At 38.6% G+C, this 27038-nt stretch overlaps 2 protein-coding genes across 2 annotated transcripts; one reads left to right on the top strand and one right to left on the bottom strand.

The window, feature by feature from the left end:
- The first annotated feature begins 2893 nt into the window (after positions 1–2893).
- Positions 2894–24171, top strand: LOC100244983 (E3 ubiquitin-protein ligase UPL5). Its single transcript, XM_002272023.5, has 3 exons — positions 2894–5050; positions 21292–21881; positions 23496–24171. The coding sequence occupies exons 1-3, from the start codon at positions 3223–3225 to the stop codon at positions 23757–23759; spliced, it is 2682 nt and encodes an 893-aa protein (XP_002272059.1). The 5' UTR covers positions 2894–3222; the 3' UTR covers positions 23760–24171.
- Positions 24172–25344: 1173 nt separating this feature from the next.
- GRIP68 (ripening-related protein-like) lies at positions 25345–26882 on the bottom strand. Its single transcript, NM_001281151.1, is given in 2 exon segments — positions 25345–26165; positions 26816–26882. Coding segments are annotated over 2 exon segments (459 nt in total). The 5' UTR covers positions 26831–26882; the 3' UTR covers positions 25345–25721.
- Between the last annotated feature and the right edge of the window lie 156 nt (positions 26883–27038).

The following is a 27038-nucleotide window of genomic DNA, read 5'->3' as shown; positions in this document are numbered from 1 at the left end:
AAAAATGTTTTTAAAAAAACTGGTATTTATTAATAATATTTAGGAAATACTTAAAAAAATGAAAAAATCACCTATAATGACAAACACTCATGATTATCTTAAAAACATTTTTTTTAAAAACCACTTACTAAAAACATTTCAAATAGAAATATCGCCAAACCTGTTTTCATTCTATTTATTTCATGGACTATAATTTTTATTCAAAACCGAAAATATTAAGTAAGTCTAAAAAGGAAAATCAAATATTAAGAAAAATCAACTAATCTCTTTGTTATTAAATTTGTTAACTGTTTTTGAAATTTTAAGATTATGGTGTTTGAGTTATTACATGTTGTAGCAAATTATATTATCAAACTTTCAATTAAAGGTATTTTCACTCAATCAATTGAGCAATTTTGGTATCAATCTTGGATTAAGATCAAATTTAACCACAATCGTGGATCGATATAACTTCAACAAGCAAGTATATACACATGTGAGCATCACTACGCCTACACTATGTCATTGTTGTGGGTGGCCTAAGAAGGTGTGCTTCACCACGCCGACACTAGGTCATTGTTGCGGGTGGCCTAAAAGGGTGTTCTCACTATTAGTTGAATTTGGAATTGATTTTTGTCTCGAAGTTTAGTTCAAATATCACTAGCAAATAACTTTACGTGCAAGTCGAAAATCATTATTAATGTATTGTTTTTATATTATCCTAGACTTTATAATTATTCCTAAATAATTAAAAGTAATAGAGGAATATTCTTATGAAAACTTACAAATTCATATTTGCAGACTTTGATGAAAGTTGATTTTAAATCATCATCTAAAAATGATAATATAAAAATTTATGAAAAAATTTATAGGCTTTGCCTAAACTTAATTCCAAATTACTACGATTACAATGAATCATAAAAAATGATATTATGGACATCGTCAAAACTCTAATTTATGAAAGAATCTCTATTATAAAAAAATCACATATTAATATCTATTCATATATAAAATAATATCAAATTTTGTGAATCTAGCTTCTCTGCATGATAAATACCGCCAAAGTCTAATGCTGCGGAGAAAATTAAGTGAAATACTCCAAATACAAAGTATGAAAAGGTGTCTATAACTTCCCCATCAGGACCTATAACTTCCCTACCAAGACCTACCCCCAATCTAGAGTAACTAGGTAGGGAAGTAAAATTAATCATTTTTCATACATGGGCTTCTTTGGTACGAAATGAGTCACTTCAAATAAGTTTATTGTTCTGACCCAAAATACGATTAACCCGACATGGGCTACATGAGCCCCAAATAGTTTACCGAATAAATTGATAAGTTGGGCATTTTTGACCCATCAAGTGTTTTTCCTTAAGAGCAACCAGTTTATAACATAGATATCTTTTATAATTTCAAGTATTCACACGTAAGTTTTAAAATAACTTATTATTTTTATGAGAAAAAAAATGAAAGCATTTTTGTTAAAATAGGGTTAAAAAAATTGATGAAGGGTTATATATATCTAAAATTAGATTTTCAATAATTATTTTAATCAAATAATCCTAAATTAATTCCTGACCACACATGCATAAATTTATTTTTATCAAAAATTCTTATATCAATATGTATACTTTCTCTCTTTCCTTACTTGGTGTTTTCATTTTAACCAAATCTCCCCAGATTTTATTCCTTTTATGCTTCCATGGACCATCAACAACCACTTGGACCCTCAAAATAATGTTCCAATCAAAATAAAAATATCGTACCATGATTAAAAGTCACATATTTAGATTTCTAACACCGTGCTTAATTTAGACGTATGAAACTTAAGAAAAATAAAATTTAAAAATTGTACCATTGAGAATAAATGAAAAAAATAAATAAATCAAGTAAGATAAAAAAATAATTTAATAATTAAGGGTCTAATCGGCAATTGTTTTCAAAACAATATTCTTAAAAATAGTTTTTGATAATAATTTTTAAAAATCATTATTTAATTTTTATAGAATAAAAGTTGTTTGGAAATCTAAAATATTTTTAATATTTTAAAAAATATTTTTTATATGTTTTATTTTTTAATCATTTTATATGTTTGTATAATTATTTATTAAAAATCAGAAAATAAGTGAAAATAATAAAAAATAATTAAAAGATATTATATGAAAACATTATATTTTATATTCTTAATAATAAAAAATAAAAAATAATTTTTGATTGCCAAATATAATTTTTATTTTTAAAAATAAAAAATTATTTTAAAAAATAATCCCAAATGGGTCATAAGATGCTACGTACATACTTTTTTTAGTTTTTAGTTTTTAAAACAAAAAAAAAGTAATAATTAAGGTATTTGATAAAAAAAATTCAAGGTATTTCAAAAATTTTGATAACAAAATTTAAGAATATAAGGGAAGTTCATTTATAGAGAATTATTATAATTTTATATAGAAATTATTAATTTTCTATTTTTTAAAAATGTTATTTAACTAAATTTAAATTCATGAATATGGATGATAGTTAAAAGAAAAATAAAAAGGGAAAGATGAAAAAAAGGAAAGTAAATCAATACCTTTCATATTTGTACCATTGCCATCCAATTTGAATGTCCATAAATTTCCACCAAGATTCTTAAAAAAATTGTACCATCTCATATAAGGAACAAATGAAATAAATAATATTAAATGATATTAAATCAAGTAAAAAAAAAAAGAAGTAAAATAATAATTTTCATAGTGAAATTTGAACATTACCATGTTTCTTTTTTCATAATTTTAAATTATATAAATAAAAATTTAATGAAATTAGCCAAAACCAAACAAGTTCACTTTTTTAATTTCAATTACATTTTGTATTTTTATTTATTTTTTGGTGGGGGCAGAATCGATTTAGAATAAAGAAAAGCCGCATTTGGGGAATTGGGAGTTATATCGGCAGCTTTATGAAGGGCAAAAGAGTAATTTTGGGAGCGAAGCGTAACAATGCAGGTGGAATAGCGCGGTGTGTGAATGCAGCCCACATCGTCTCAACTCCACCTCTCTTTCTCTCTCTTCTTTTCTTTGTTTCTCTCTGATGAAATCTAAAAATCTTCGATTTTGTGCTCTCTCGTCCTCGACTCTGCCAAAGCTAGGGTTTTGGGGTTTCGATTCTATGATATCGGCAGCGAAATTGCCATCGCTGCAGCCGCTATCGCCGCCGCCGTTTCGTTAATCTGCCGGCGGGGGCTTTGATTCCCGCCCGCCCCTCATGTCTCTCGTAGAAACCTCCTCCATCGACTGCGTCCACCAACGCCTCGATCGTCTTTCCTCGAAGCGAAAATTGGACGATTATTCCTCCCCCGCCGATGACGATTTCTCTGATTTAGTCTCCTTCAGAATGAGAAAATTCGATCAAAACGCCTTCGTTTCTTGCAACTCTCCGCCGGACTCTCATCTCGAGAGGCATAGGGTTGTCGATGCCCGATCGTGTCCCAGTTCGTGCAGCGCCGAGTCGGCTCGGCCTGATTCGCGGTTGCAGTTCTTCGTGAGGATGATCTCCGAGGGGAATACTCTGGTGATTCACGCGAATTCGGATGATACCGTGGAGTCGCTGCACCACCGGATTCAGTCGATTACGGGGATTCCGGTGATGGAGCAGCGGCTGATATACAGAGGGAAGCAGCTGCAGTGGGAGCAGTCTTTGGCTGAATGTTCGATTCAAAACGACGCCGGGCTTCAACTTGTCGGTCGGATGCGGAGTACGGAACATCCGGCGGCATGGCGAGTCGCTAGCGAGATGGTGTCAACGATTTGTCGGCTTTGTAGGGGGGAAACATTCCGGCCGTTGAAGAACATCAAATCGCAGTTGTTGGAGTTCTTGATGCTCACTCCAAAAGACGACACCGAGTCAGCGGCCGGTTATCTTCAGGTTTTCATGTCTTCGTCGGCCCCTTCAGCTTTGGTCATGCTCTACATGTCCCCGACTAAGAGTAACAAGGAGACTGCAGATGATACTATTAGGCAATTTCTTAACTCGAGTCGGAATTTATTACCAAAGTCTGTACAAATACAATGTGTTCCTATAGTGTTAGAATTTTGTAAGTTGCTTAGTAGAACTGATCATGAGGATCCGTTGTATTTGACATGCCGAAGCACTCTTGGGTCGCTGGTGGAAAATGTTGGGGTAGTGAGAGCTTCGAGGTATTGTCATAATAGTAAGACATTGATTGTAGTTAAAGAGATTTTACCATTTGTTAGTGAGCTGGCTAGTAGCTTGTCAAAGTCATTGATATCAAGCATGGAATCAGCAGGGAGCACAGGGAACTCACTAAATGATGGGCGCAATTTGATTGCAGGGCATACATTAGCAAATGATGTGCGTGATTTTACTGCATTCTTGCACCCGGTGCGATCTGTGATTATGGAGCAAGTGAGTTTTCATGGTCCTATTTCAATTCCACTTGGAGAACGTGGTAGTACTAATCCCTGGTATGGAGAAGAGATTGAGTTTCTTCATGGCATTTTCATCGATTTGATGACAAAAATGGATGGGTGTCTCCATAAAATGGAGCAATGCTTGGCAGGGGAAGGTGGAGTTGATCATCATACTGTATGGCCCCAGTATCTTGCCGTTCTGAAGGAATTGAATAGCATTTCTAAATTATATCATGGTGCTGAGGAAGAGTTTTGGACATTTATGAGACGTAGGAAGATTGCAGTGTGCTCTCTAATGATTAGATATGCAAAGAGAAGTGATGACCATAGTTGGCTTCTTGAGCACAAGGATGTGACTGATTTTGAATCAAGGAGGCATTTGGCAATGATGATGTTCCCTGAAGTAAAGGAAGACTATGAAGAACTACATGAAATGCTCATTGACAGGTCACAATTATTGGCAGAGTCATTCGAGTACATTGCACGGGCAGAGCGTGAATCTCTACATGGTGGTCTGTTCATGGAATTCAAAAATGAGGAAGCTACAGGACCTGGTGTGTTGAGAGAGTGGTTCTTCTTGGTATGCCAAGAAATTTTCAATCCACAAAATGCCCTTTTTGTAGCATGCCCAAATGATCGCAGAAGGTTCTTTCCTAATCCTGGTAAGCTTCCTCCATCTCTCTAGACACGTTTTTCTTGAAACATTTCTTTTGATTGCTGTTTTCTCCATGTAAAATGTCTAAAATTGGAAGTGTCTGTTATCTTGATTGATAAATGGATTGTTGACTTTGTTATATTGTGATGGATGGTGCTAGTGTGTAACATGGCTATAGATTCTGAGGTTTGTATATGCTTGTTCCATTTAACCTACAACAAGGTTCTTCTTGACAATTGGTGTTGGAGATTAGTGACTTTGAGTGAATCTCTTTGGAAACAAGTTATCACTCTTAAATTCAAGCAAGAAGGGATCAAGGGGTGTGAGATGGTTTTGGGATGAGTGTGTGGAAGATATTCAGAAATGAGTGGGACTCCCTTAAGGATAGAGTTCATTTCTCTATTGGCAATGGAAGAAGGATCAAATTTTGGAAAGATAGATGAAGTGGTAACTCATCTTTGGAATAATCTTTCCTGTCTTTGTTCTCTTTAGCCTCAAACATAGATGCTTGGGTGGTGGATATGTGGGAGTAGCATGGGGAAAGTGATTGATTAAGCCCTTGCTTTCCTAAGCAGTTTCATGATTGGAGCTTGAAGGAGTGACTTACTTTTTCCTAAAACTGCAAGTAGGAGAGAGGAGGATGGCAGTTTAGAGTGGAAGGATTCCAAGGGTGTCGATTTCTCTATCAAAGCTTTTAACTTTCACTAGTCCAACAAAGTAGTGAGTCTTTCCCCATTAATTGGGTATGGAATCTCCGGGTCCTTGTGAAGGTAGGGTTCTTTATATTTTTTTTTTTTGCTTCGAAGCATTGTGGGTTAGAATTTTGACAATTGATCAACTTAAAAGAAGGGGATGAAGTATGCCGAACAGATGTTACATGTGTAAAAAGTAGGAGGAAACAACTAATCATGTGCTCTTCCACTGCCCTACAATAATTATCTGTGACAACTGATTTTCTCTTTGTTTGGTGTAGTTTGGGTGATGCATTCAATAGTTAGATGAACTTTGTTAAACTAGCATGGTTCGTTTGTGGGTAATAAACTGAAAAAGCTTGGATACCTATTCTAGACGCCATGGAAGGAAAGAAACAAAAGGGTATTTGAAGATTTAGAGCAAACATAATAAATGCTTAAACTTTCTTTTATAAATATTTTTTGGATAGATTTTATATAGATGAATTTTCCGTGACCATGATAGACTTTGTAGATTGGATTAGTTAGAAAGGGTGAGGGAGTTTGTTTTTTGTTCCTTTCCTCTTCCTTCCATTTGCCTGTTTTTGAGTGACATTTATATGCTTTGTGTGTACTTTGCGATGCATGTGTTTAGGCACTTTTCTTACTCTTATATATATATATATATTTGATAGATAAAAAGGAAGATATATTGGAAAGGACTGCCAAAAAAGCAGCCCAAGGTATACAAAAAGTTTATAGCTACCACTAGCCTCCACCACAAAAACACCAAGATACAAAATAAAAGGAATACAACCAGCCCGCCCTCACCAATGGCCCAACCAATTTAGAAAGCTAAAAAGAGTTAAAGGAACATCATCTAAGTATCCCTTCGCTTCCAACCAAAGATAAAAAGCAAACGAACTTTTTAGCCTTTGGATAGAGAGCTCTTCCTCCTCAAAGGCAATTCTATTTCTTGTCTTCCACACTATCCAAAACAAACATAAAGGTCCGACTTTCCACAATTTCTTATGCTTCTAGTCCTCAAATAGCCCATGTCACCCTAGAAGAGTTTCTCTAACTAACGTAGGTAACACCCAAGACACCCTAAAATGGGCAGACAACAGCTCCCACAAGACTCTTGTCTTTATACAATGGACAAGGAGATGGTCTATGGATTCTTCGTTAGCATGATAGAAAAAACATCTATTTGCCAAAGACCACCCCCCTTTTCTGGACTTGATCCAAAGTTAAGGCTTTTCCCCAAGTCACCTCCCAAGCGAAGAAGCTAACTCTAGGATGCACCCACGCCTTCCATATATTGCTCCAAGGAAAAGAAATCGAAGTCCCAGGTTCAAAGGCCATATAAAGCGACTTCATAGTAAACTTCTCATTCTTAGTCTTTGTTCAACACATCCTATCTTCCTCGTCTCTATTCACCGTCATCCCATCTAAGCAAGAAAGAAACCTCTCCTCACTTTCCACTTCCCAATCATTGAGGGGTCTAGAGAAAGACGGGCTCCAACCCCTTCCCCAGGGATAGAAAAATCCCAAACATCCTCCACCCATGCATCCTTAGAACATGCTAAGGAAAATAAAGATGGAAAAGAGTCTCGCAACGGATCAATCCCACACCACTTGTCCTTCCAAAATCTGACCCTTTGTCCATTACCTACCTCGAAGGAGATTTTACTACTCACAAGCCCCCACTACTTCCTTATAGCTTTCCAAACACCTACACCAAACCCTTCCCTAAACTCCCTAGAACACCACCCCCTTCTTACTCTTAGATTATATATATATATTTCCATATTACCTATAAAAAAAACCTGCAACATACAAGTAGGTTATGTTTGATTTTTAGAATTTTGAGGGGTAGGATTAGGGAAGGGGAAAAACAAAAGGAAAGGAAGGAAAATGAAATTCAAGTTGAATCCCCAAACAAATCTTCCTTCCTCAACTCAGACCCCAACTTTCCTTGCTTGTTTAAAGAGGAAATTGGGAGCTTCAAAATGTATAATTTCCCCCCTATTTCATTTGTAGTTCCTTTTGCTTCCTATTTTCCATCACAACCAAACAAGAGAAATCGATTTTCCTTCTAAGTGTTTGCCCTTTTCTCTTGTTGCTTTTGAGCTCTTAACGGAGCCATAAGCTTGCTACAACAATTCTGAAGGTGTATTGAGATAACCTTGCAAAATAGAAGAATATGGTGGAAGCTTGCATTGAAGGTCTTGGATCAAAGCTAGCTTCCAAAGTAGGAAGTCTTTTAGGGCATTGAATATGGACAAAAATTGAAAATCGTCATCCTTTGAAGATAGTGGTATGGATAAATAGGGAAGTTTTTTTTTTTTTTAATGAGCAAAATGTAAATATTTTAAAAGAGGCTAGCAAACAGGTGCATTAAATTACACACAATGTATAGAAAGGCATCAAAAGGTCAACAAAAAGAAAAAAGAAACAAAAAACAACCTTTTCCTGCTAGAGCTCAACTAATCAACATAGTCTATCACTAACATTGAGAACTCTCCTATACACACTCTAACCCACTCCAAAAACTTATATATAAGGGACAATTTTATTCCTTGATCCTTTAATTCAGTATTTTGAAACGACCTTTTATTTCTTTCTTTCCATATATTTTAAAATAAGCACAAAGAAGTAGCTCTCCAAGCTCTTTTTCGCTTTTTTCAATGAAGGAACTATGCAAACTCAAGAAAGCTCATCTTTTTAAAGAGTGTCTCATAATATACCAAACAAAATATAAATCAATTGACATAAGAGTATTGCTTTCAAGCAGTGAAGGAGAATATGATCAATTGTTTCTTCTCCTTTGCATATATAATAAACTGTTCAACAATTTCCATTTCCTTCTTTTGAGTCAATCTAATGACAAAATCCTCACCTAAGCTGTTTCCAATTCACAAAGAAGCCAATTCAGATTGTTCTTGCAGGAAAGACTCCTTTTCCCATAGACAAAGAGGAGTAGGACTTAATTGAGAATTTACTTTTTTTAATTTTTTTTATTAGTAAATGAGATTTGTATTAAAAACGCCAAAAAGGGCAGACCAAAGTACACACGATGTATACAATGGCAACCAAAAAGCGCCAAAAAAAGGAAGAGAAAACAAAAAGATATCCCCTCCCTCAAACCGACCCCAACCAATCAATGAAATCTACTATAGGCAACCATCTTTCACCTATAAATAGTTTGGTCCAAGTTAACAAGTTACACAAAAACAAGTATTTCAGTCCTTGGATTGAGAAAAATCTTCTATTTCTCTCTTTCCAAATAGTCCAAAAGAGGCATAAATGAGCTGCCCTCCAAACCTTTTTCCGCTTTTTTTTCCAACAAAGGAACCATGCCAGCCTAGCAGAGTCTCTCTAATTGTAGACTACATCACCTAAAAAACTCTAAAGAGAGAGAATAATAGCTCCCACAATACCCTTACCTTGTCACAATGTAAAAGGATGTGGACAATAGACTCCTCATGAGACAAACATAGGAAACAACGATTGGCCAAAAACCACCCCCTCCTTTAAAGCTGGTCAAGAGTCAAAACTTTTCCCCAAGTCGTCTCCCAAGCAAAAAAGTACACCTTAGAAGGAACCCATGCATTCCACACAACACTAGAAGGGAATTGCACTACCCTTCTTGTCTCTAGGCTAGCATAACTGATTTACCACACTTCTGTTTTAACCAAACCATTCTATCCTCCTCATTCTTTTAAAGCGCTTACACCCATAGTCTCCCATGCCTCCACCCTATCAAGCTCCTACTCATGGTTCCTCTTGAAAAGCAGCCCTACCTAGCTTACTTCCACACCTCTACCACATAAAAAAAGAAAGGAAAAAAAGAGCCTGTTGTAGTATGGAACCTTTTAATCATTGATAGATGGATTTGTGATAGATTGATTTGGTATTCCAATTTTTTCCTCTGGAAATAGCTTAAAAGGAGAAGGTCAAGGACATGAAGCAAGGACGAAGGCATTTGGTTAAGGGAACTTTAAATTTCATGGTTTTCATAATCATGCTTTTCCAAATGATGGTGCTGATGGTGATTGAAGCCACAAGAGAGGATTGGATTTCAGAAAAAAGAAAGAGGAACTAAATTAGAAAATATTGATAATCACAAACAATTAATTTGATTATTATAGATGGTATTATTTTTTTATTATTCAATTTTCATGTGATTTTATTAGTATTTTATAAATTGGTTAGGGTCTTCAGGAAGGGCTTTTGTTTTTGTTGTCTTTTCCATTGCATTTTGCTTTTGGCATCCTTTATTTACGACCTGTGTACTTTGGTATGCTTTTTCTTGGCATTGTTGATATATTTATTTTATTTGTCTATAAAAATGAAAACAAGGGAGTAAAACAGAAAATCATAAATTACCTGATCCAATCTCAAAGAGTAGATCTTGTGTGTTTACGAGAAACAAAGGTCTAATAGATGTTAGTGCAAATTATGAAAAGTTTGGGTGTGGTAGATTTTTGGAATGTGGTGTTATAGGTGCCAGGGGTCAGGTTGAGAGGAATGTGGCCTTTTGGGATTTTAGGATTTTGGAGTTAATTAATATGGAAGTCAAGGTGCATTCAATCTCTTGTTGTTTGAAAAACTTGAGAGTAACTTTATTGGGATTTTTTTTATGGTGTGTGGGCTTTGTCAAAATGAGGGGAGAGAATTTTGAGTGGATTTGGTCAAAGAAGTGGCCTTTGGAACAATCTGTGGTGTGTTGAAGGAGATTTTAACGTGGTCAGATTTCTTGGGGAAATGCAGAACTATTTGAGACGCACAACAACAATGAGATGAACTTCGGAGTTTATAAAGGAGCTTCATTTGAGGGACTTTCCTCTAACTACTGGTCCTTTTACATGGAGTGGTGGGTCAAATAATCGGTCCTCATCAAGGTTGGATCATTTACTTGTTTCTGAAAGATGGGAGAATCAGTTATGATTGTTAATTTAGAGTGTCGTCTATGGACTTGTTTCTGACCATGCTTCCATTTTATTAGATGGAGGAGGAATGAGAGGGGTCAAATTGCTATTCAGGTTTAAAAACCTGTTTTTGAAAGTGGAAGGATTCAAAGATCTTGTTAGAAATTGCTGAGTGGGCTACAATGTGAGTGGTTTGTATAGCCATATCTTAGCATTCAAACTAAAAGCTTTGAAATGAGATCTAAAACTATGGAATAGAGATGTTTTTAGCAATGTCACTACCAATAAAGTCACACAACTTTAAATCAAATTGATTTCTAGGATGTTGAGGAAATGGAACTCATCCATTTAGTGGGGAAGATTAAGGCTAGAAAAGAGGCAGTGGATGAATTTAGAATGTGGGCAGCGCTGGAAGAGGGTTTTTGGAGGTAGAAATCAAAAGAATAATGGCTAAAAAGAGAGATGTAAAAACACAAAGTTATTCCATAAAATGACCAATGCTATGGAAGAAGAAACTATTTGGCTAAAGTTTGGTTGAACATTGAATTATTATTAGAGGATGCAGACATAAAGAAATGAGTGACAAATGCTTTGCATATTCTTCTTCCTAAGTCGGGGGAGGAGAGACCACATATCAATAGGTTGTTGTTTGAAATTTTAGGTGGAGAAGATTCAGATTCCTCTAGTCTCTCTATTCTTTGAGGAGGAAGTCTAATATTATGAGAGAGAGAGCGAGAGAGGGCGAAAGAGAGGGCGACGACGAGTGCGATGGTGAGGAGGAGGAGGAGAAATCGGCGTCGCAAATCAGAAGGAAGGAGAGCAGGTTTACAATGAAATCCAAGGCGTTCGAGATTGTAGTGGAGGAAAGAAAAGGAAAGATCCAAGGACGCATTGTGGAGAAGAAGGGAGGGGCCTCGTCATGGGTACGACTGGGATCGGATAGCTTAGCGTTTTTCTTGGAAGGGTTGAATCTCTGTATCAAGGGTGAGAAAGAAACTAGATGGGGAAGGGAATGGAAGGAGCAGGGGAGAGTGTATTCTATGACTCGAGGGACAAACAGAGCGGGGGGGTTTATACGGCAAGGGGTCTCCGATATAGAGGGGAAGAGGTTCTGCATCTTCGTCCCGAGAGGTCGTAGGGATAAGAGGGGGTGGACGACCATGGCGAAGAAGCTTAACCAGGTGTTAGGGTTTTTTGGTAAAAACCCAGAAAACCAGAAGGGAAAGGCTGTGGAGAAGGTTGCTATGGGAAGATCGTATGCAACAATGGTGGGAAAATCACTGTCGGGTAACTCAAATGTCGTTGCAGTGAAGGTGAAAAAGGAGGAATCAGAAGGATTAATACAGAAATTGAAACATTGTGTAGTGGCGAGCTGGAGAGATGGGTCAGGGGGAGAAGATGATATGGAGAAATTGGGGCAAGTTTGGGCAAAGTCTTGGGACCTCAAAGGTAACCTAGGGCTGGCTAAGCTAAACAAGAGAAAAGCGCTGCTGGATTTTGAGAATTTGGAAGAGGCTAGACGAGTCGTTTCCTCTGGGAGCTGCGTGTTGGAAGGAACCCAGGTAAGGCTGGAACACTGGAGCCCTAGGAGTGGATGTTGGGCAGAGGGGGGAAGAGAGAAAGGAAGCCTGGGTAAGGATAGTTGGGCTCCCAATCTCGTTATGGAGCCCAAAGATTTTGAGGAGAGTGGGGGATGCATGTGGAGGGTTTATCACAGTCGATGAACATACGAAATCGATGGGAGATCTTCAATGGGCCAGAATCTTAGTGAAATTGAGAGGGGAAGCTAGACCGAGCGTGCTGGAAATTGAAGGGGAGGAAGAGAGTTACGCAATGTCCTTATGGTGGGAATGTTGGCCGGTGGTGAGGAGGAAGTGCAGGAACGAAGCCGATCGCCATAGCAGGGAGGTTAGGGGAGAGGAGGTTTCACGCGCGGGGCAGCGAGTGAGGAAGGATTGGGTGAGTGGGAGGCTCGAGTCGCTGCAACCGTCAGACGAAGTGACGGATGTGCAGGGGGTTGGGTCGGGTCGGGTTGAGATCAGTCCAGATCTAAGCCCGACAACCCGGACGTGGGTTTCATTTGGTGAAATAAATCCTTTAAGCCCAATCACGGGCCCAAAGGGAACAAGGAGGGATGGTGGGCCTGGCTTAATGATCGGGTCCATGGATTTGAAGAAAAAAGGAGTGGCTGCAAGTGTTTTTGTCCCAGACGCAGGTCCATCGTGCGGCAGGGAGGATGTGGGCTGCTATTCTAAAGGCCCAGCTCTGCCTATAGCCTAGTTGCCAAACAAAGGCCTATTTTGCTCAAAGGCCTGCACCCAACAGCCCGATCAAGGCGGAAAAATAAGGGAGGGCCCAAAATCACCAACAGTCCAAGAGGTGACGGGTTTGCTGCTGAAGTATTCTGCACCCAACTACCCTCCAGAAGCAGAGACTTTTGTTGCGAGGGAGACTGAGGACACAAGGAAGCTACAAGGAGTGGTTAGGCTGACAGAGATGGATAGGGCGCTTGAAGAGGAATCAATGAGGTATGGAATGGGGTCCGGTTCCTGGGGGAAAAGGGCATTGGGGGATTCTCATCTCAATTCTTTTCTTTTTGATCGGACTCTGGGGGGGGAGTTTTTCGATCGTTCTAGGGATTTGGATGAGGAAGGTCGGGCCGATAATTCAATGTGGTTAACAGTGTATGAGGCTTGCAATGAAAGGATTAAGGAATGTAAGGAACTGGGAGTCATCAAATGTAGCAGTGACAAAGGTAGGGAGATGGAAGGGGTAGGCGACATAGATGATGCTCAAGTTGAGAGAAGTAAGCCGGAGGGTAAATGGGAAGAGAGTGGTTTGGCGAGGTTCAGCCAGTTCCTGGGCTTTCCTACGGAGGGACTGGAGAAGGAAATACTAACTTTCTTGACCAAGATCAGGAAAAGACGGGAGAAAATTCATAGCAAAGAGTTACTGGAAAAGTCTAAGTTTGAAAGGGAGTTAAAAAGACTGGAATGCTCCATAAACTATGAGGGAGGGGTGAAACAGAAAGGCTCGGTACAGGGCAAAGGGCGCCAAATTGTGATTGTCCAATGAAGGTGAAAATTTTGAGCTGGAACGTGAGGGGAGCAAATGATAGCTCCAAAAGAAAAGTGATTGAGACGTTCATAAGAAATCAGAGGGTGGACTTAATGTGCATTCAGGAGACAAAATTGCAGTGTATGACGGATAGCATTGCGAGAAGTATAGGCTCCGGGAGATTTCTAGGCTGGAAAGCAGTGAATGCGGAGGGAGCTTCGGGAGGTATTTTTATATGCTGGGATAGAAGGTTGCTGGACATGCTAGACTGGGAGGAGGGACAGTTTACTTTGTCTTGCAGATTCCGAAATGTAGAAAATGAGATTGTCTGGGTATTTACGGGAGTGTATGGCCCTTTCTCTAAGGTAGAGAGGGATGCTTTATGGGAAGAGTTTGGGGCGATTAGAGGGCTGTGGGAGGATCCTTGGTGCATAGGGGGGGATTTTAATATCACTTTGTTTTCGAGTGAAAGGAGTAGTCAGAGGAGAATTAGCTCAGCAATGAGGAAATTTGCGGAAACTGTGAATGATCTTGGGTTGGTGGATCTTCCTCTTCAGGGGGGAGATTTTACTTGGAATGGGGGCCTAAATAATCAGACTTGGGCACGTTTGGACAGGTTCCTTGTGTCTCCTAGTTGGATAGATCAATTCAGTGGGATTAACCAGTGCAGGCTGCCCCGTCCGGTATCTGATCATTTCCCAATTATGTTAGTGGGGGGTGGGATAAGACGAGGCCCGACCCCATTCAGATTTGAAAATATGTGGCTTAAGGCTGAGGGTTTTAAAGAGCTTGTTCGTAGCTGGTGGCAAGGAATTGATGTTAGGGGCAGTGCTAGTTACAAGTTGGCTACTAAGATGAAGGAAATTAAATAGAAGCTGAAAATGTGGAATAGAGAAGTATTTGGTAAGCTAGAGTGCAACAAATCTGCAGCTCTGCAACAGCTGGAATTCTGGGATAGGGAGGAAAATGATAGAATTCTGACTATGGAGGAATCAGAGCTTAAGAAAGAGGCAAAAGAAAACTACAGAAAATGGGTGATTATGGAGGAAACTCACTAGAGACAGCTTTCTAGGGAAATATGGCTGAAAGAGGGGGATAGAAACACGGGTTTCTTTCATCGTATGGCAAGTGCTCACCGTAGAAATAATTTTATGGAGAGAATTAAGATCAATGGGGAATGGTTTCTAGAGGAGCAGGAAATTAGAGAAGGAATTGCTAATGCGTTTAAAGAGCTTCTTTCAGAAGATACGGAGTGGAAGGCGGATATTGGGAGTCTTCAGTTTGATCAGATCAGTCAAGAAGAGGCTGAGATATTGGAGAGGCCTTTTACAGAGGAAGAAATCCATGGGGCTCTGATGGAGATGAATGGGGATAAAGCCCCTGGTCCGGATGGTTTTACTTTGGCCTTTTGGCAAAGCTGTTGGGAGTTTATTAAAGAGGAGATTCTAGAAATGTTCAAGGAATTCTATGATCATAGCTCTTTCCTCAAGAGCCTTAACAATACTTTATTGGTTTTGATCCCCAAGAAATATGGGGCTGAGGACCTTGGAGACTTTAGACCTATTAGTCTCTTAGGGGGTCTTTACAAGTTATTGGCTAAAGTGCTGGCTAACAGATTGAAGATAGTGGTTGGTAAGGTGGTCTCTACTTCTCAGAATGCCTTTGTGAGGGGAAGACAAATTCTTGACGCTTCTTTAATTGCAAATGAAGTGATAGACTCATGGCAAAAACGAAAAGAAAAGGGACTTATATGCAAACTGGATATAGAAAAAGCTTATGACAGTATCAATTGGAAGTTTTTGTTGAAGGTGTTGCAGAAAATGGGTTTTGGGTCTAAGTGGGTGAGGTGGATGTGGAGTTGTCTATCTTCAGCTAAATTTTCAGTGATGGTTAATGGAGTGCCTGCAGGCTTCTTTCCTAGCTCTAAAGGTCTTAGACAAGGAGATCCCCTGTCTCCTTATCTCTTTGTTATGGGAATGGAAGTGCTAGATGTTCTTATTAGGAGAGCTGTGGAGGAGGGATTCTTATCAGGGTGTAACATAAGGGGCGGTAGTGAACCTCCTTTGAATATCTCTCACTTGCTCTTTGCTGGCGATACCATTATATTCTGCGAGGCCAGGAAGGATCATCTAACTCATTTAAGTTGGATTTTATTCTGGTTTGAAGCGGCGTCAGGCCTAAGGATTAATCTAGCCAAGAGTGAAATCATTCCAGTTGGAGAGGTGGTGGAGATGGAGGAGTTGGCTGTTGAGCTAGGTTGTAGGGTGGGGTCTTTACCTTCTCAGTACTTGGGCCTACCCTTAGGGGTTCTCAATAGAGCGCCCTATATGTGGGATGGGGTGGAAGAGAGAGTCAGGAGGAGACTAGCTCTTTGGAAAAGGCAATATATCTCTAAAGGGGGAAGAGTCACTTTAATAAAAAGTACTTTGTCTAGTATGCCAATCTACCAAATGTCTATCTTCAGGATGCCCAAGATGGTTGCTAGAAGACTTGAGAAAGTGCAAAGGGATTTTTTGTGGGGAAGGGGAAATATGGAGGGGAAAACTCACTTGGTAAATTGGGAGGTGGTATGTACAGATAAGGATAAAGGTGGGCTAGGCATTAGGAAGCTAGCTATGTTGAACAAAGCATTACTTGGCAAGTGGATATGGAGGTATGCTTGTGACAAAGATAATCTTTGGAAACAAGTGATCAAGGTGAAGTATGGACTGGAGGACTTTGGTTGGAGGCCAAAGAAGGCTAGGGGGGCAGTGGGAGTAGGGGTTTGGAAGGAGATTTGGAAAGAATCAGAGTGGTGCTGGAATAACATGATCTTCAAAGTAGGGAAGGGCAACACGATCAGATTTTGGACAGATGTGTGGTGTTCAGAGAGAGCATTGTCCCATTGTTTTCCTCATCTCTTTGGCATGGCGGTTCAAAGGAACTCAACGGTTGAGGAAATGTGGGATCAAAGTTCGGGTCAAGGAAATTGGAATCTAAATTTTTTGAGGGACTTCAATGATTGGGAATTGGAGTTGGTTGGGGATTTTCTTCAGATATTGAGGGGTCACAAACCCTCTTGGGAAGAAAATTCAGTCCTGTGGAGAAAAGGAAGAAGCGGGCAATTCAGGGTCAAGGAAGTGTATAATCTGCTGGCGAGGGCTGATGATACAGGTTTTCCTTCAAGAAGCATTTGGGTGACAAGGGTGCCAACTAAAGTTTGTTTTTTTGCGTGGGAGGCGACGTGGGGGAGGATCCTGACTTTGGATAGACTTCAAAGAAGAGGACTACAACTTCCAAATCGCTGCTTCCTGTGTGGTTGTGAGGAAGAAAGTGTAAATCATATCCTTATACACTGTACAGTGGTTAGAGCTCTATGGGATATAGTGTTTGGTTTAGTAGACGTGAAATGGGTTTTCCCAGAAACTGTAAAGGAGGTTTTAGTTAGTTGGAGGGGTTCGTTTGTGGGAAAGAAAAGGAAAAAGACTTGGGATGCTATTCCGTTGTGTATTTTTTGGACGGTGTGGAAGGAGAGGAATAGATTAGCTTTTAGGGGGGGGTAATTGAACGTTCAGAAGTTAAAGAATTTTTTTGTTTGTAATTTGTGGAGTTGAGCCAAACTGTATGTAGGTGAGGAGGCGTTCTCCCTTATAGGCTTCCTAGAGTGGATAGCTTCCACTTAAAGGGAGGTGATTTTTTTTTTTGTTGTTTTTTGAGGCTTTAGCTGCCTTGTATACCCCCTGTATGCTTTGTGGCGTTTTGCCTTTTGAATGAATATCCTTTACTTATCAAAAAAAAAAAAAAAAAGTCTATTTAGGCTTTTCAAGTTTGTATGGGGATAAAGCCCTTAGGCCAAATGGCTCAGTCTTTTTGGCAGTTTAGTTATGATTTTGTGAAAAGTGAAGTGATGAGATTTTTTATGGAGTTCTTTGAGCTAAGCTCTTTTGAAAGAAGCCTTAATGCCGCTTTTATATGGTGTTAATTCCAAAAAAAAGGGAGACAAAAGATTTAAAAGACTTATTAGTTTTGGTAGGGGGCTTATACAAACTTCCTGTAGAAGTCTTGGCTAACAAACTAAAGAAGTCATTGGGCAAATTTGGTTCAACTTCTTAACATGCATTTGTGGAGGGAAGGCAAATCTTGGATCTAGTCATCATAGCAAATGAAGTAATTAACTCAAGGCTAAGGAGCTTTGAAAGTGGGGTTATTTGTGTGTTGGATATCAAGAAAGTATATGATCATATTAATTACGGTTTTTTTGCTTGTAGTCATAAAAAAAATTGGTTTTGGTTTCAAGTTTGTAAGGTGGATGAAGTGGTGCACTTCTACGACTCACTTCTCTTTATTGGTTAATGGGACCCCATGCGAATTTTTCTAAATACCAGAGGCTTGTGATTGGGAGACCTTTTGTCCTCGTATCTTTTCATCATGGCCATGGAGGCACTCTCCTCTATACCGAGTAAGGCTAAGAGAGAAGGCTTTGTAAAGGGTTTTTCAATGTGTGGCTGAGTAGGAGAAGGAACAGAGGGGTCTTAAGGCAATATCGGGTTTAAAAATCAATTCGAAGAAAAATGAGTTGGTCCCAGTGGGGCCGTCGTTGATATAGCGAGCACCCTCCCTACTAGTCATTTTGGCCTTCTATTGGGAGCCTCTTTTGGATCTTAATGGGTTTGGAATGTGGTGGAAGAAAGGTTTCAAAAATGGCTCACCATATAGAAAAGATAGCAAGTACTTATCAAAAAGGGACAGTTTAACTCCGATGAAAAGCACTCTTTCTAATTTGCCAATTTACTTCATGTTATTATTTGTCATCTCGAGAAAAGTGAGTTTAAGGCTAAAAGATATCTAATGGGACTTCATTTGAGGGAAGGTGCTACGCAAAAAAAGCCTCATTTAGTAAATGGGTCAACGGTTTGCATAGGCAGGAGGAAGGAAGGTTTAGGGATTAGAAATCTGTTCTATCTCAATAAAGCTCTTTTAGGTATATGGTGTTGGAGATTTGCTAGTGAGAAGAACTTCTTGTGGAAGAAGGTGATTATAAGGAAATGTGGGGAGGAAGAGAGGGGATGGTTCTCAATAGTACATAAAGGCTTAGAATGGGAGTGTGGAAGACAATAAGAAGCAAATGGGAGACTTATAGCAATAGAATCAATTTTAGGGTGAGCAATGGGAGGGTGAAATTTTGGAAGGATAAGTGGTGTGGTGGCTTACTCCTTGGAGAGGCTTTTCCTGCATTGTTTTCCACAGCCACTACAAAAGATACTTGGGTAGTTAAGGTATGGGAGTAGGAACAGGTGGAGGGTGTTTGGAATCCTCTTTTTTCAAGACAAATCCCTGATTGGGAAGTAGATGGGGTGGAGGATTTATTTAGGAGATTGCAATCACAAACAATCGGTCGGGAGATAAAGCATAAAATGGTTTTATTGAATGCTAAGAGTGGTATATTTTTAGTGAAACCTCTCTACTATTCTCTATCCAATGGAAGTACAGAGACTTTCCCTTCCTGTATTGTTTAGAATTCATGGGTTCCATTGGGAGTCAACTTGTTTGGGAAGCATAGGGAAGGATATGGACATTGGATCAGCTCAAAAGGTGGGATGGAAGGTGCTATATGGATGCTATTTATTTAAAGGAGGAGAAGAAACAGTTGACTACATTCTCCATTACTCGAAAACTGTCATCTTGTGACAGTCGATTTATGCTTTATTTAAAATACAGTGGGTAAGGCATTCCATAGTAAGGAATGCCGTCTTGAACTGACATGGATCCTTTGTTATGAAAAAGAGGAAGAAAGCTTGATCGTTGCTCTCTTATGATGTCTATTCTGGATCATATGGAAGAAGAGAAGCTGGAGAGTGTTTGAAAATGCTGAAGAAGCCGATTAACTAATCAAACAATCATTCATGTTGGAGGGTCGCGGCGTCCAGTCCCAGTCCGCACCAGCCACCCTCCTCACAGCTACTGTCGCCGCTGCCGACGGCGGTGAGGCATGTATAATTTTTTGGAAGAGGGTTAGAGTGTGCGTATGAGATCACAATTTATCCATAATGGACTTCATTGATTCGTTGAGTTCTATGTAGTGTGGGAGTTGTTTTTTTTGTGTATTCCTCCACTTGGGGTGGCCTTTTGGTGCCTTTGTATACACTGTATATATGCTTTAGTGTGCCCTTTTATTATGTGTTGTTAATATAACGAACATAATGATTATTTGTCTATCCAAAAAATAAAAAAAGCCCTTGGTATTTTCTAAGAAAGTCAACAAGTTCTTTTGGAAGTTGGTGCATTTTCTTGTTTTCCAAACATGTTTCTAAATAGACTTAGCCAAAACCCTAGATCAAAGTTGTGGACTAGCAGAAGATATGGAGATTCCAGAAGGCAACCATAGCCGAGATAGTTCTATAGGTTCCATTCTATGCTGAATACCTTGGGGGTGGTTTAAGTTTATTGGCATCAACAATATTTGCAGATTAGAGTAAACCATGTGCTTTTTATGAAGAGTCATTCACTGTGGAAGGAAATTTACTTTCCACTCTATGCTGAATACCTTGGGGTTGGTTTAAGTTTATTGGCTTCGACAATATTTGCAGATTAGAGTAAACCATGTGCTTTTTATGAAGAGTCATTCACTGTGGAAGGAAATTTACTATGTAAGGGAATGACTTATAGCATGTACACTTACATTCTTTTCATGGTAATGAACTGATGAGAGGTCAACTTTAATGGAAAATTAACCTTTTGGCAGTCTACAGATTGATCTGCAGCTGCATTGTGTCTTCTATTGTAGGATGAGAACATGTTTTAAGATAGAAAGATGAGTATATGTAGAATTCTTTATACCAGAATCAAATATCTTTGGCAAATCAGGCATCAATTTTCTCTGGACCACTGTGAACCATCTGTCAGGGCCCTCCCACAAAGCTTTTGGCATTATTAATTGTTGGATGTGTCTCATTTAATCATACGCTGTTTTTTGTGCATCAGCATTTTCCTGTATCTTTTTCCTATTCTTTTGTTTAGGATAAATTTATTGTTGTTGGAAGTCCTTCCTTCGTCAGTAAGGGGCACTCTTTTGGGGTGTCATGGTTCCTTTGTAGGAAGGAAACGTTAGAAGGTTTGGAGAGTGGCCCCACTTTGCATTTTTTGGACAATTTGGAAGGAAGAAACCAAAGAGAGTTGGACAGTGAGGAGCAGCTGGTTCAAGCATTGAAACAATCACTCCGTAGTAATCTTTTGTCTTGGGGTACCTATCAAAAAATAAAAAAATCTTTTGTCTTGGGGTTAGCATGTACAGAGAAGTAGTCTGACTGTCTCTCATTGATTTTGTAGATTGGGTGGGTTCTTGGTGGGGGAGGAAGTGGTTGTTTTTTGGTTGTCCAATCCCTTTATGGTTGTGCCTTAGTATCATCTGTATATGTCCTGTATACCTTGATGTATAGCATCCTTGTTTATTTATAATATTTACTCTTTTACTTATCAAAAAGAAAAAAAAAACTTATTATTGTTGAAAAAATTCAAAATTAAATTGTTTTTTAAATTCTGTTTTAGTAGATGCACACAATGCATGTTCGACATAGATCATATAGTTTATAAATTTGTTCTATTTGCAGCATCTGAGGTGGATCCCATGCACCTTCAGTATTTCCGCTTCTCTGGTCGAGTGATTGCATTAGCTTTGATGCATAAAGTGCAAGTTGGTGTTGTCTTTGATCGAGTATTTTTCTTGCAATTGGCTGGAATGGATATTTCCTTGGAAGATATACAGGATGCAGATCCATTATTGTATACTAGCTGCAAGCAAATTCTGGATATGGATGCAGAATTCATGGATTCAGATGCTTTGGGACTAACATTTGTTAGAGAAATCGAAGAACTAGGATCCAGAAGAGTTGTGGAGCTTTGCCCTGGTGGGAAAAACATCATCGTGAACAGCAAGAACAGGGACGAATATGTTTATCTTCTTATTCGGCATCGCTTTGTTACATCTACCTCTGAACAGGTAGCACAATTTGCTGGAGGCTTTGCTGATATTCTTTGTAACCAAAAGCTCCAGAAGTTCTTTTTCCAGAGTTTAGAGCTTGAAGATCTTGATTGGATGCTATATGGAAGTGAAAGTGCTATTTGTGTTGATGACTGGAAGGCACATACTGAGTACAACGGCTACAAGGAAACTGATCCTCAGATTTTCTGGTTCTGGAAGGTATATGCATGCAAGATTTCATATCTATTTTATTTTGAGGGGTATTAGGTTTAATATTTCTTGAAAGGATCTTATTTCTTGGAGATTAATCAGCATGCACGCAGCATGAATATTATTCTCTTTCCCAAATATTATCTCGTTTTTATTTGGTTTTCTTTTCTCCAGTTTTCAGGATTTTCTCTGCAATTTAAGATTTTATGATATTAGTGGAGGTTTGTATGGTGTCAGGTCTTCCACACAATGTGTATCTTTTACTGCAGGCAAACCTTTCTTACAGTATGGCATCACTTTATTTGTTGGGTGGCAGCACCATTGGTCGGTGTTGCACTAATGATTGATGCAAAATTGTTAGGTTTTACTTGTAAAGTGGCTCTTGAAAGTTTGAAATTTTATTTAAAATAGAAATGGGTATGCACCTCATAAGGGAGTTGGGCAGAGAGAGACATGTGCATTGGATATACGCATTTTTTCATGTGATGAGAAACTGTCGTATGTGTTTGGGAGAGACAAGGGAGAGAACTCATAGAAAGTAGAGGTCACATGTTGAAGTAGTGCGAAATGATGATGATTAATGGGTTAATATAATATTTTAGGCTTCATTTTGTTGATACAGGCAATTGCTCACTGGATATATACATTTCTTTTACCTAAGAAGTAATTATCATACATATTTGTATAAGTGGGTTTTTGTTTATGTAGATAGGAACTCATGAAAAATAGGTATTATAAGCAAGCCCAAAAAGGTAACATGTTGTAGTGGTTGTAAAAGATGCCAGATTATGGTTTAACAGAATTTATGTCATGGATAGGCCCTTAGCCAAAAAAATGTACACTTAGCCCGTTTGAAATACTTTATAATATCTAATGCTTCATTCTGTCGATACAGACATTTATTCTGTCTCACCCTCTACACTACGTGTTGCATATCTATGTGTGTGAAAAGAAGAGTTATACATCAAAAGACTACAATCTGAAATTACCAACTGTGTTTGGGATGGCAGTGATCTCTATTATCACCTGATTACAAATTTCTGTGGATGCAAAGAACGTTTAGTGGGTGATATTATATTCTCTTTCTCTAACCAATTAGAAGTGGGGTTTGGCTTTAAAGGCAGAGATTCTGGCTGTTTTGGAAGGTTGAAAGAAGCATTTCTTTGGGGCTGAGAATGTTTCTGGAGAAGGGATACTTTTGCAGATGGTTGATTGGATCAAGCAGGGCAACTGAGTCTTTTGTGCTACTGTCATTTGTTGTGAGAAGCTAGATATCTTGCCATAGCTCTTTGTGTGGGTGCTTCCTGGGTTGAGAAAAGATTAATCAGGAGGAAAGAATTGTTAGCGAAGAGGGTTGCCACCACATTAGAGGCTTCTAGTTGGCACTTTACCTTCCTTGACAGAAGTTTTAATTGGGTTGTGTCTGTGGTTGGCCGTCTTCTGTATGGGGTTGTCTAAGATGAGATTTTTATCTTTGAAAGGGCTTTGTCTGTCCTTGGAGGAATTTTCCTTTTTCTCATCTGCAGTACTTTCTTTGTGTGGGGGTTCCTTACAATAAGGAAAAGCATTATTTGGTTTTAATATGATGATAGTTATTCTAATTGTCTACTTAAACTCCTGCAGATTATTGGCGAAATGTCAGCAGAGCAGAGGAAGATTCTACTCTTCTTTTGGACTTCGGTTAAGTATCTACCTGTAGAGGGTTTTGGTGGTTTGGCTTCTCGTCTATATATCTACAAGTCGTCAGAGCCCTGTGTTCGCCTGCCTTCATCTCACACATGCTTTTACCGGTTGAGTTTCCCACCTTATCCATCAATGGCTATCATGGAAGATCGGCTTCGCATCATCACCCAAGAACATGTTGGATGCAGCTTCGGTACCTGGTGAGCCATCTATTGCATCTCATTTTGGGATAAGAAGGGTTTTTGACTGCACAGAGAGATTTGTACCTCTGCATGTACAGATTATAGGATAATCTTATCTTCTTCTTCTTCTTTTTCCCCCTTTTTTCTTTTTTTCTTTTTCTAATTCGACTATGTAAGAAGGTTTCCCCCTTTATCAAGCTCTTTTATATGGAGGTTGTAATTCCTTTGCTCTTTTCAGTCAACTGTTTATATAGTTATAGAATTCCTTCAGTAAAATAAGAAAAAGGAAGGCGAGAAGGAAAAAAGGAATTTCCCTGCTTTATTGGATTACTTTTTATGACATGCAACATAAACAGCTCTCTCTCTCTCTCTCCATTTTCTGTCTTTAACATATTTCTCTGTAAAGCTAATATAGAACTTCTGTTTCATTGTTACATTCCCCTAGCTAGAAAATAGATTTGGCAACTTTATGCTATTGTATGCAGTTCTCTTATGATCCACTTTGCTTCATTTGTTCACGAGCATCATATTTCATAGCTCATTCTTAGGTTAAAAAGAAACAGGTGATCTGTCGTTTTACTGTGGGTATCTGGAAATTGTAGCAAGTCGCTTACCATAAAATAAATGTCCTCTTTTCCGGCTCTTTTTGTTCTTGTATTCTTTGGATTTGTCACTGTTTTTACATTCTACTACACAACGAAGCTGTTTGGTAAAGAGTGTGCATTGTGCTTTACTGAAGCTTATGTTGGTTTGGAAAGGTGTTTTCTGTTGGTGATATTTGTACTTCGCAGAACCTGGTCATGTGGGCCTGTCATTCACATTAAATCATGTGAAGGCACATGATGCGGGACGCCTCCAGCCTTGGTATGCATGCTATCGCTGCTTAAACATTCTTAGGTTCCAGTCATCAGTGTTTATATATCCAATGTACCTCCCTGACACATCCAGAATTTTCTCTTTTTTATTTCAATTGCCGTGCAACATGTTTTCTCTTTTGCAGCATGTAGCTGGCCAATAGGGCTGTTTGGAAACTGTTTCTGAAAATCAGTTTTCAAAAAGAGTTCTTTAAAACCACAATATATATATTGTGTTTATTTGAGAGTTTTCAAAAATGGTTTTATAATGTTCTAAAGTCTGTTTTAAAATGTTAGCCTATTTAGAAATTTGGAATGTTTTTAGTTGTTTTTTTTTTGTCAAATATTTTTTAAAATAATTTTACTTTCAATCAATTTTTTTTGCATTTATATGATTATTTTTAAAATAACTTTCAAATGAAAATAATTAAAATATGTTTTCATGTTTTGAAAACAATGGATCATACTTGTTTTCATCTTTTTTTCAAAAAATGATAAAAAACCATTTTTAAAAACCATTTCCACACATTAGCCATAGTTTTTTTTTTTTTTTTGAATTAAAAAATCAAGTTTGATAAACTTTGAAATGAAATTTTTTTAAAGAAAATGTTTTGAAAATAGGATTGTAATTTAGATTAACAGCAAGACTATGGCTGAGTTCTGGCTATCTGCTCGTGTCGATAATGAATATGGGACGATCTAATGTATTAAAGAGAGAATAATATATAATTATCATCAAAACGAGAATATATCATTATTATTATTATTATTATTATTCAAGGCTAGAGACATCTCAACACACCATATCAAACTCATGGACCCTCTTGAAACCAACATCCCCTGCTACTGAAAAGTGGTGCAGTTCTATGGTTTAGTCATCTCCCATTGAAGCTCCTAAGCACCATGGGCATATTTGCCAAGTGGCAAAATATGCTGACGTGGATCCAAGTAGGTTATCTTAACTCTTAAGCTTCCAAACCCCATTCAAAACCCTTTACCATTCATCATAGCAATAAAAAAGGACTAAAATAAAACTAGTAACTTAATTCCCAACTTTGACATGCAAACCCTAAAAAAGAGTACCCCACCATCACCCCCACCACCACTGCTGCTGCCTTCACTAGGTAGATCTATTCCTCAATCTTCTCGACAGGAACCTCTGTGCTGGCTTCCTCTGCTGCTTCAGCTGGTTTGGCTTCTTCTTCTTCCTTGGCGGCAGCTTCCTCTGCTGGGGCTGCAGCTGCCTCCTCAGTAGTCTCTTCTTTGGCCTTCTCAACAGCGGCTTCTGCCTCCACTGCTGGAGTCTCTCCTTCGGTTTTCTCTGCTTCTGCCTCCTCAACCGCGGCTTCCTCTACAACCTCCTTTGTCTCAACTTCAACTTCAACAGGAGCTTCAGCTTTGGCTTCAGCTTCAGGTGCCGCTGCCTCCTCCACTGGAGCCTCTTCCTTTGTTTCTTCAGTAACTGGCTCTGGAGCAGCCGGTGGAGCCTCTACCTCTTTTACGGCTCCCTCTTCCACCTTGTTCAATTCCTCGGTTTTTTCATTCTCCGGCAATGCTGTGGTGACTGATGCAACCTGCATAAATCCCGTTTGACGTTAAACAAATAACCCTCTGATGGAAATTACTGAGACAATACTTTGTCACGAATAAAAAAATATTCATAGGAAAAACAATGAATTAACGTTGATGCCAATAATTATAGCCAAAAAAGTAAGCCGCCAATATCAGAGTGAGCATAAAATATCCAATTCAGATATTATATGGTTTAAATGAATCTCTCATTCTTATTCTAACTTTGAATGAAATGAGGTTTCATTGGCATTGCAAAAATGATGAGAGCTATTTCTATATCAAATGAATGGGATCCAATCATGTTGGTTGCCATTACTTTTTTCTGGATCAATATTTGATCAAGCTCCATGATGATCATAATATTGATCCATTCATACTGTGCCATGCACTCCAGTTTTGCATATTCTAAAACTGGGTGATCACAAAATGATGGATTCTGCTTCTGATCCATTCATTCATCTAGACCCAGATGAGGATTTTACAAACAAGAACTGGGTTATTCAGAAAATAGTGAAATGATACTCTAAAAAACACCTGGATCATCAACAAATAGAAAAGAAACTTCTAGTGAAAATTACGCTAGAAGTAAATCTTTAGTAAGAAACGGAGAGACAGAAAGCAAAAGCTGTCAGTTGAGTCTGTTGAGAGGTACCTCAACAGTGGCCATGGCAAAATGAAAGGGAAGTGTTGTGACTGATCGACTCGAGAAGAGAAAAGCGAAGGGAGTTGGGAGCTAGAGCCTAAGAGAAGGGGTAGTTGTGAGCGAGGTGAAGAGAAGGAGAATGACAGCTATATATATATATGGAGAAGTAAATGCATTGCAGCAATAAAAGTATTAATAAGGAGGAGAGAGAGAGAGAGAGAGAGAGAGAGAG

The sequence above is a fragment of the Vitis vinifera genome, chromosome 10 (genome assembly GCF_030704535.1).
Source record: "Vitis vinifera cultivar Pinot Noir 40024 chromosome 10, ASM3070453v1".
Lineage (NCBI taxonomy): Eukaryota > Viridiplantae > Streptophyta > Magnoliopsida > Vitales > Vitaceae > Vitis > Vitis vinifera.
This window is presented reverse-complemented; position numbering and strand designations above follow the sequence as displayed.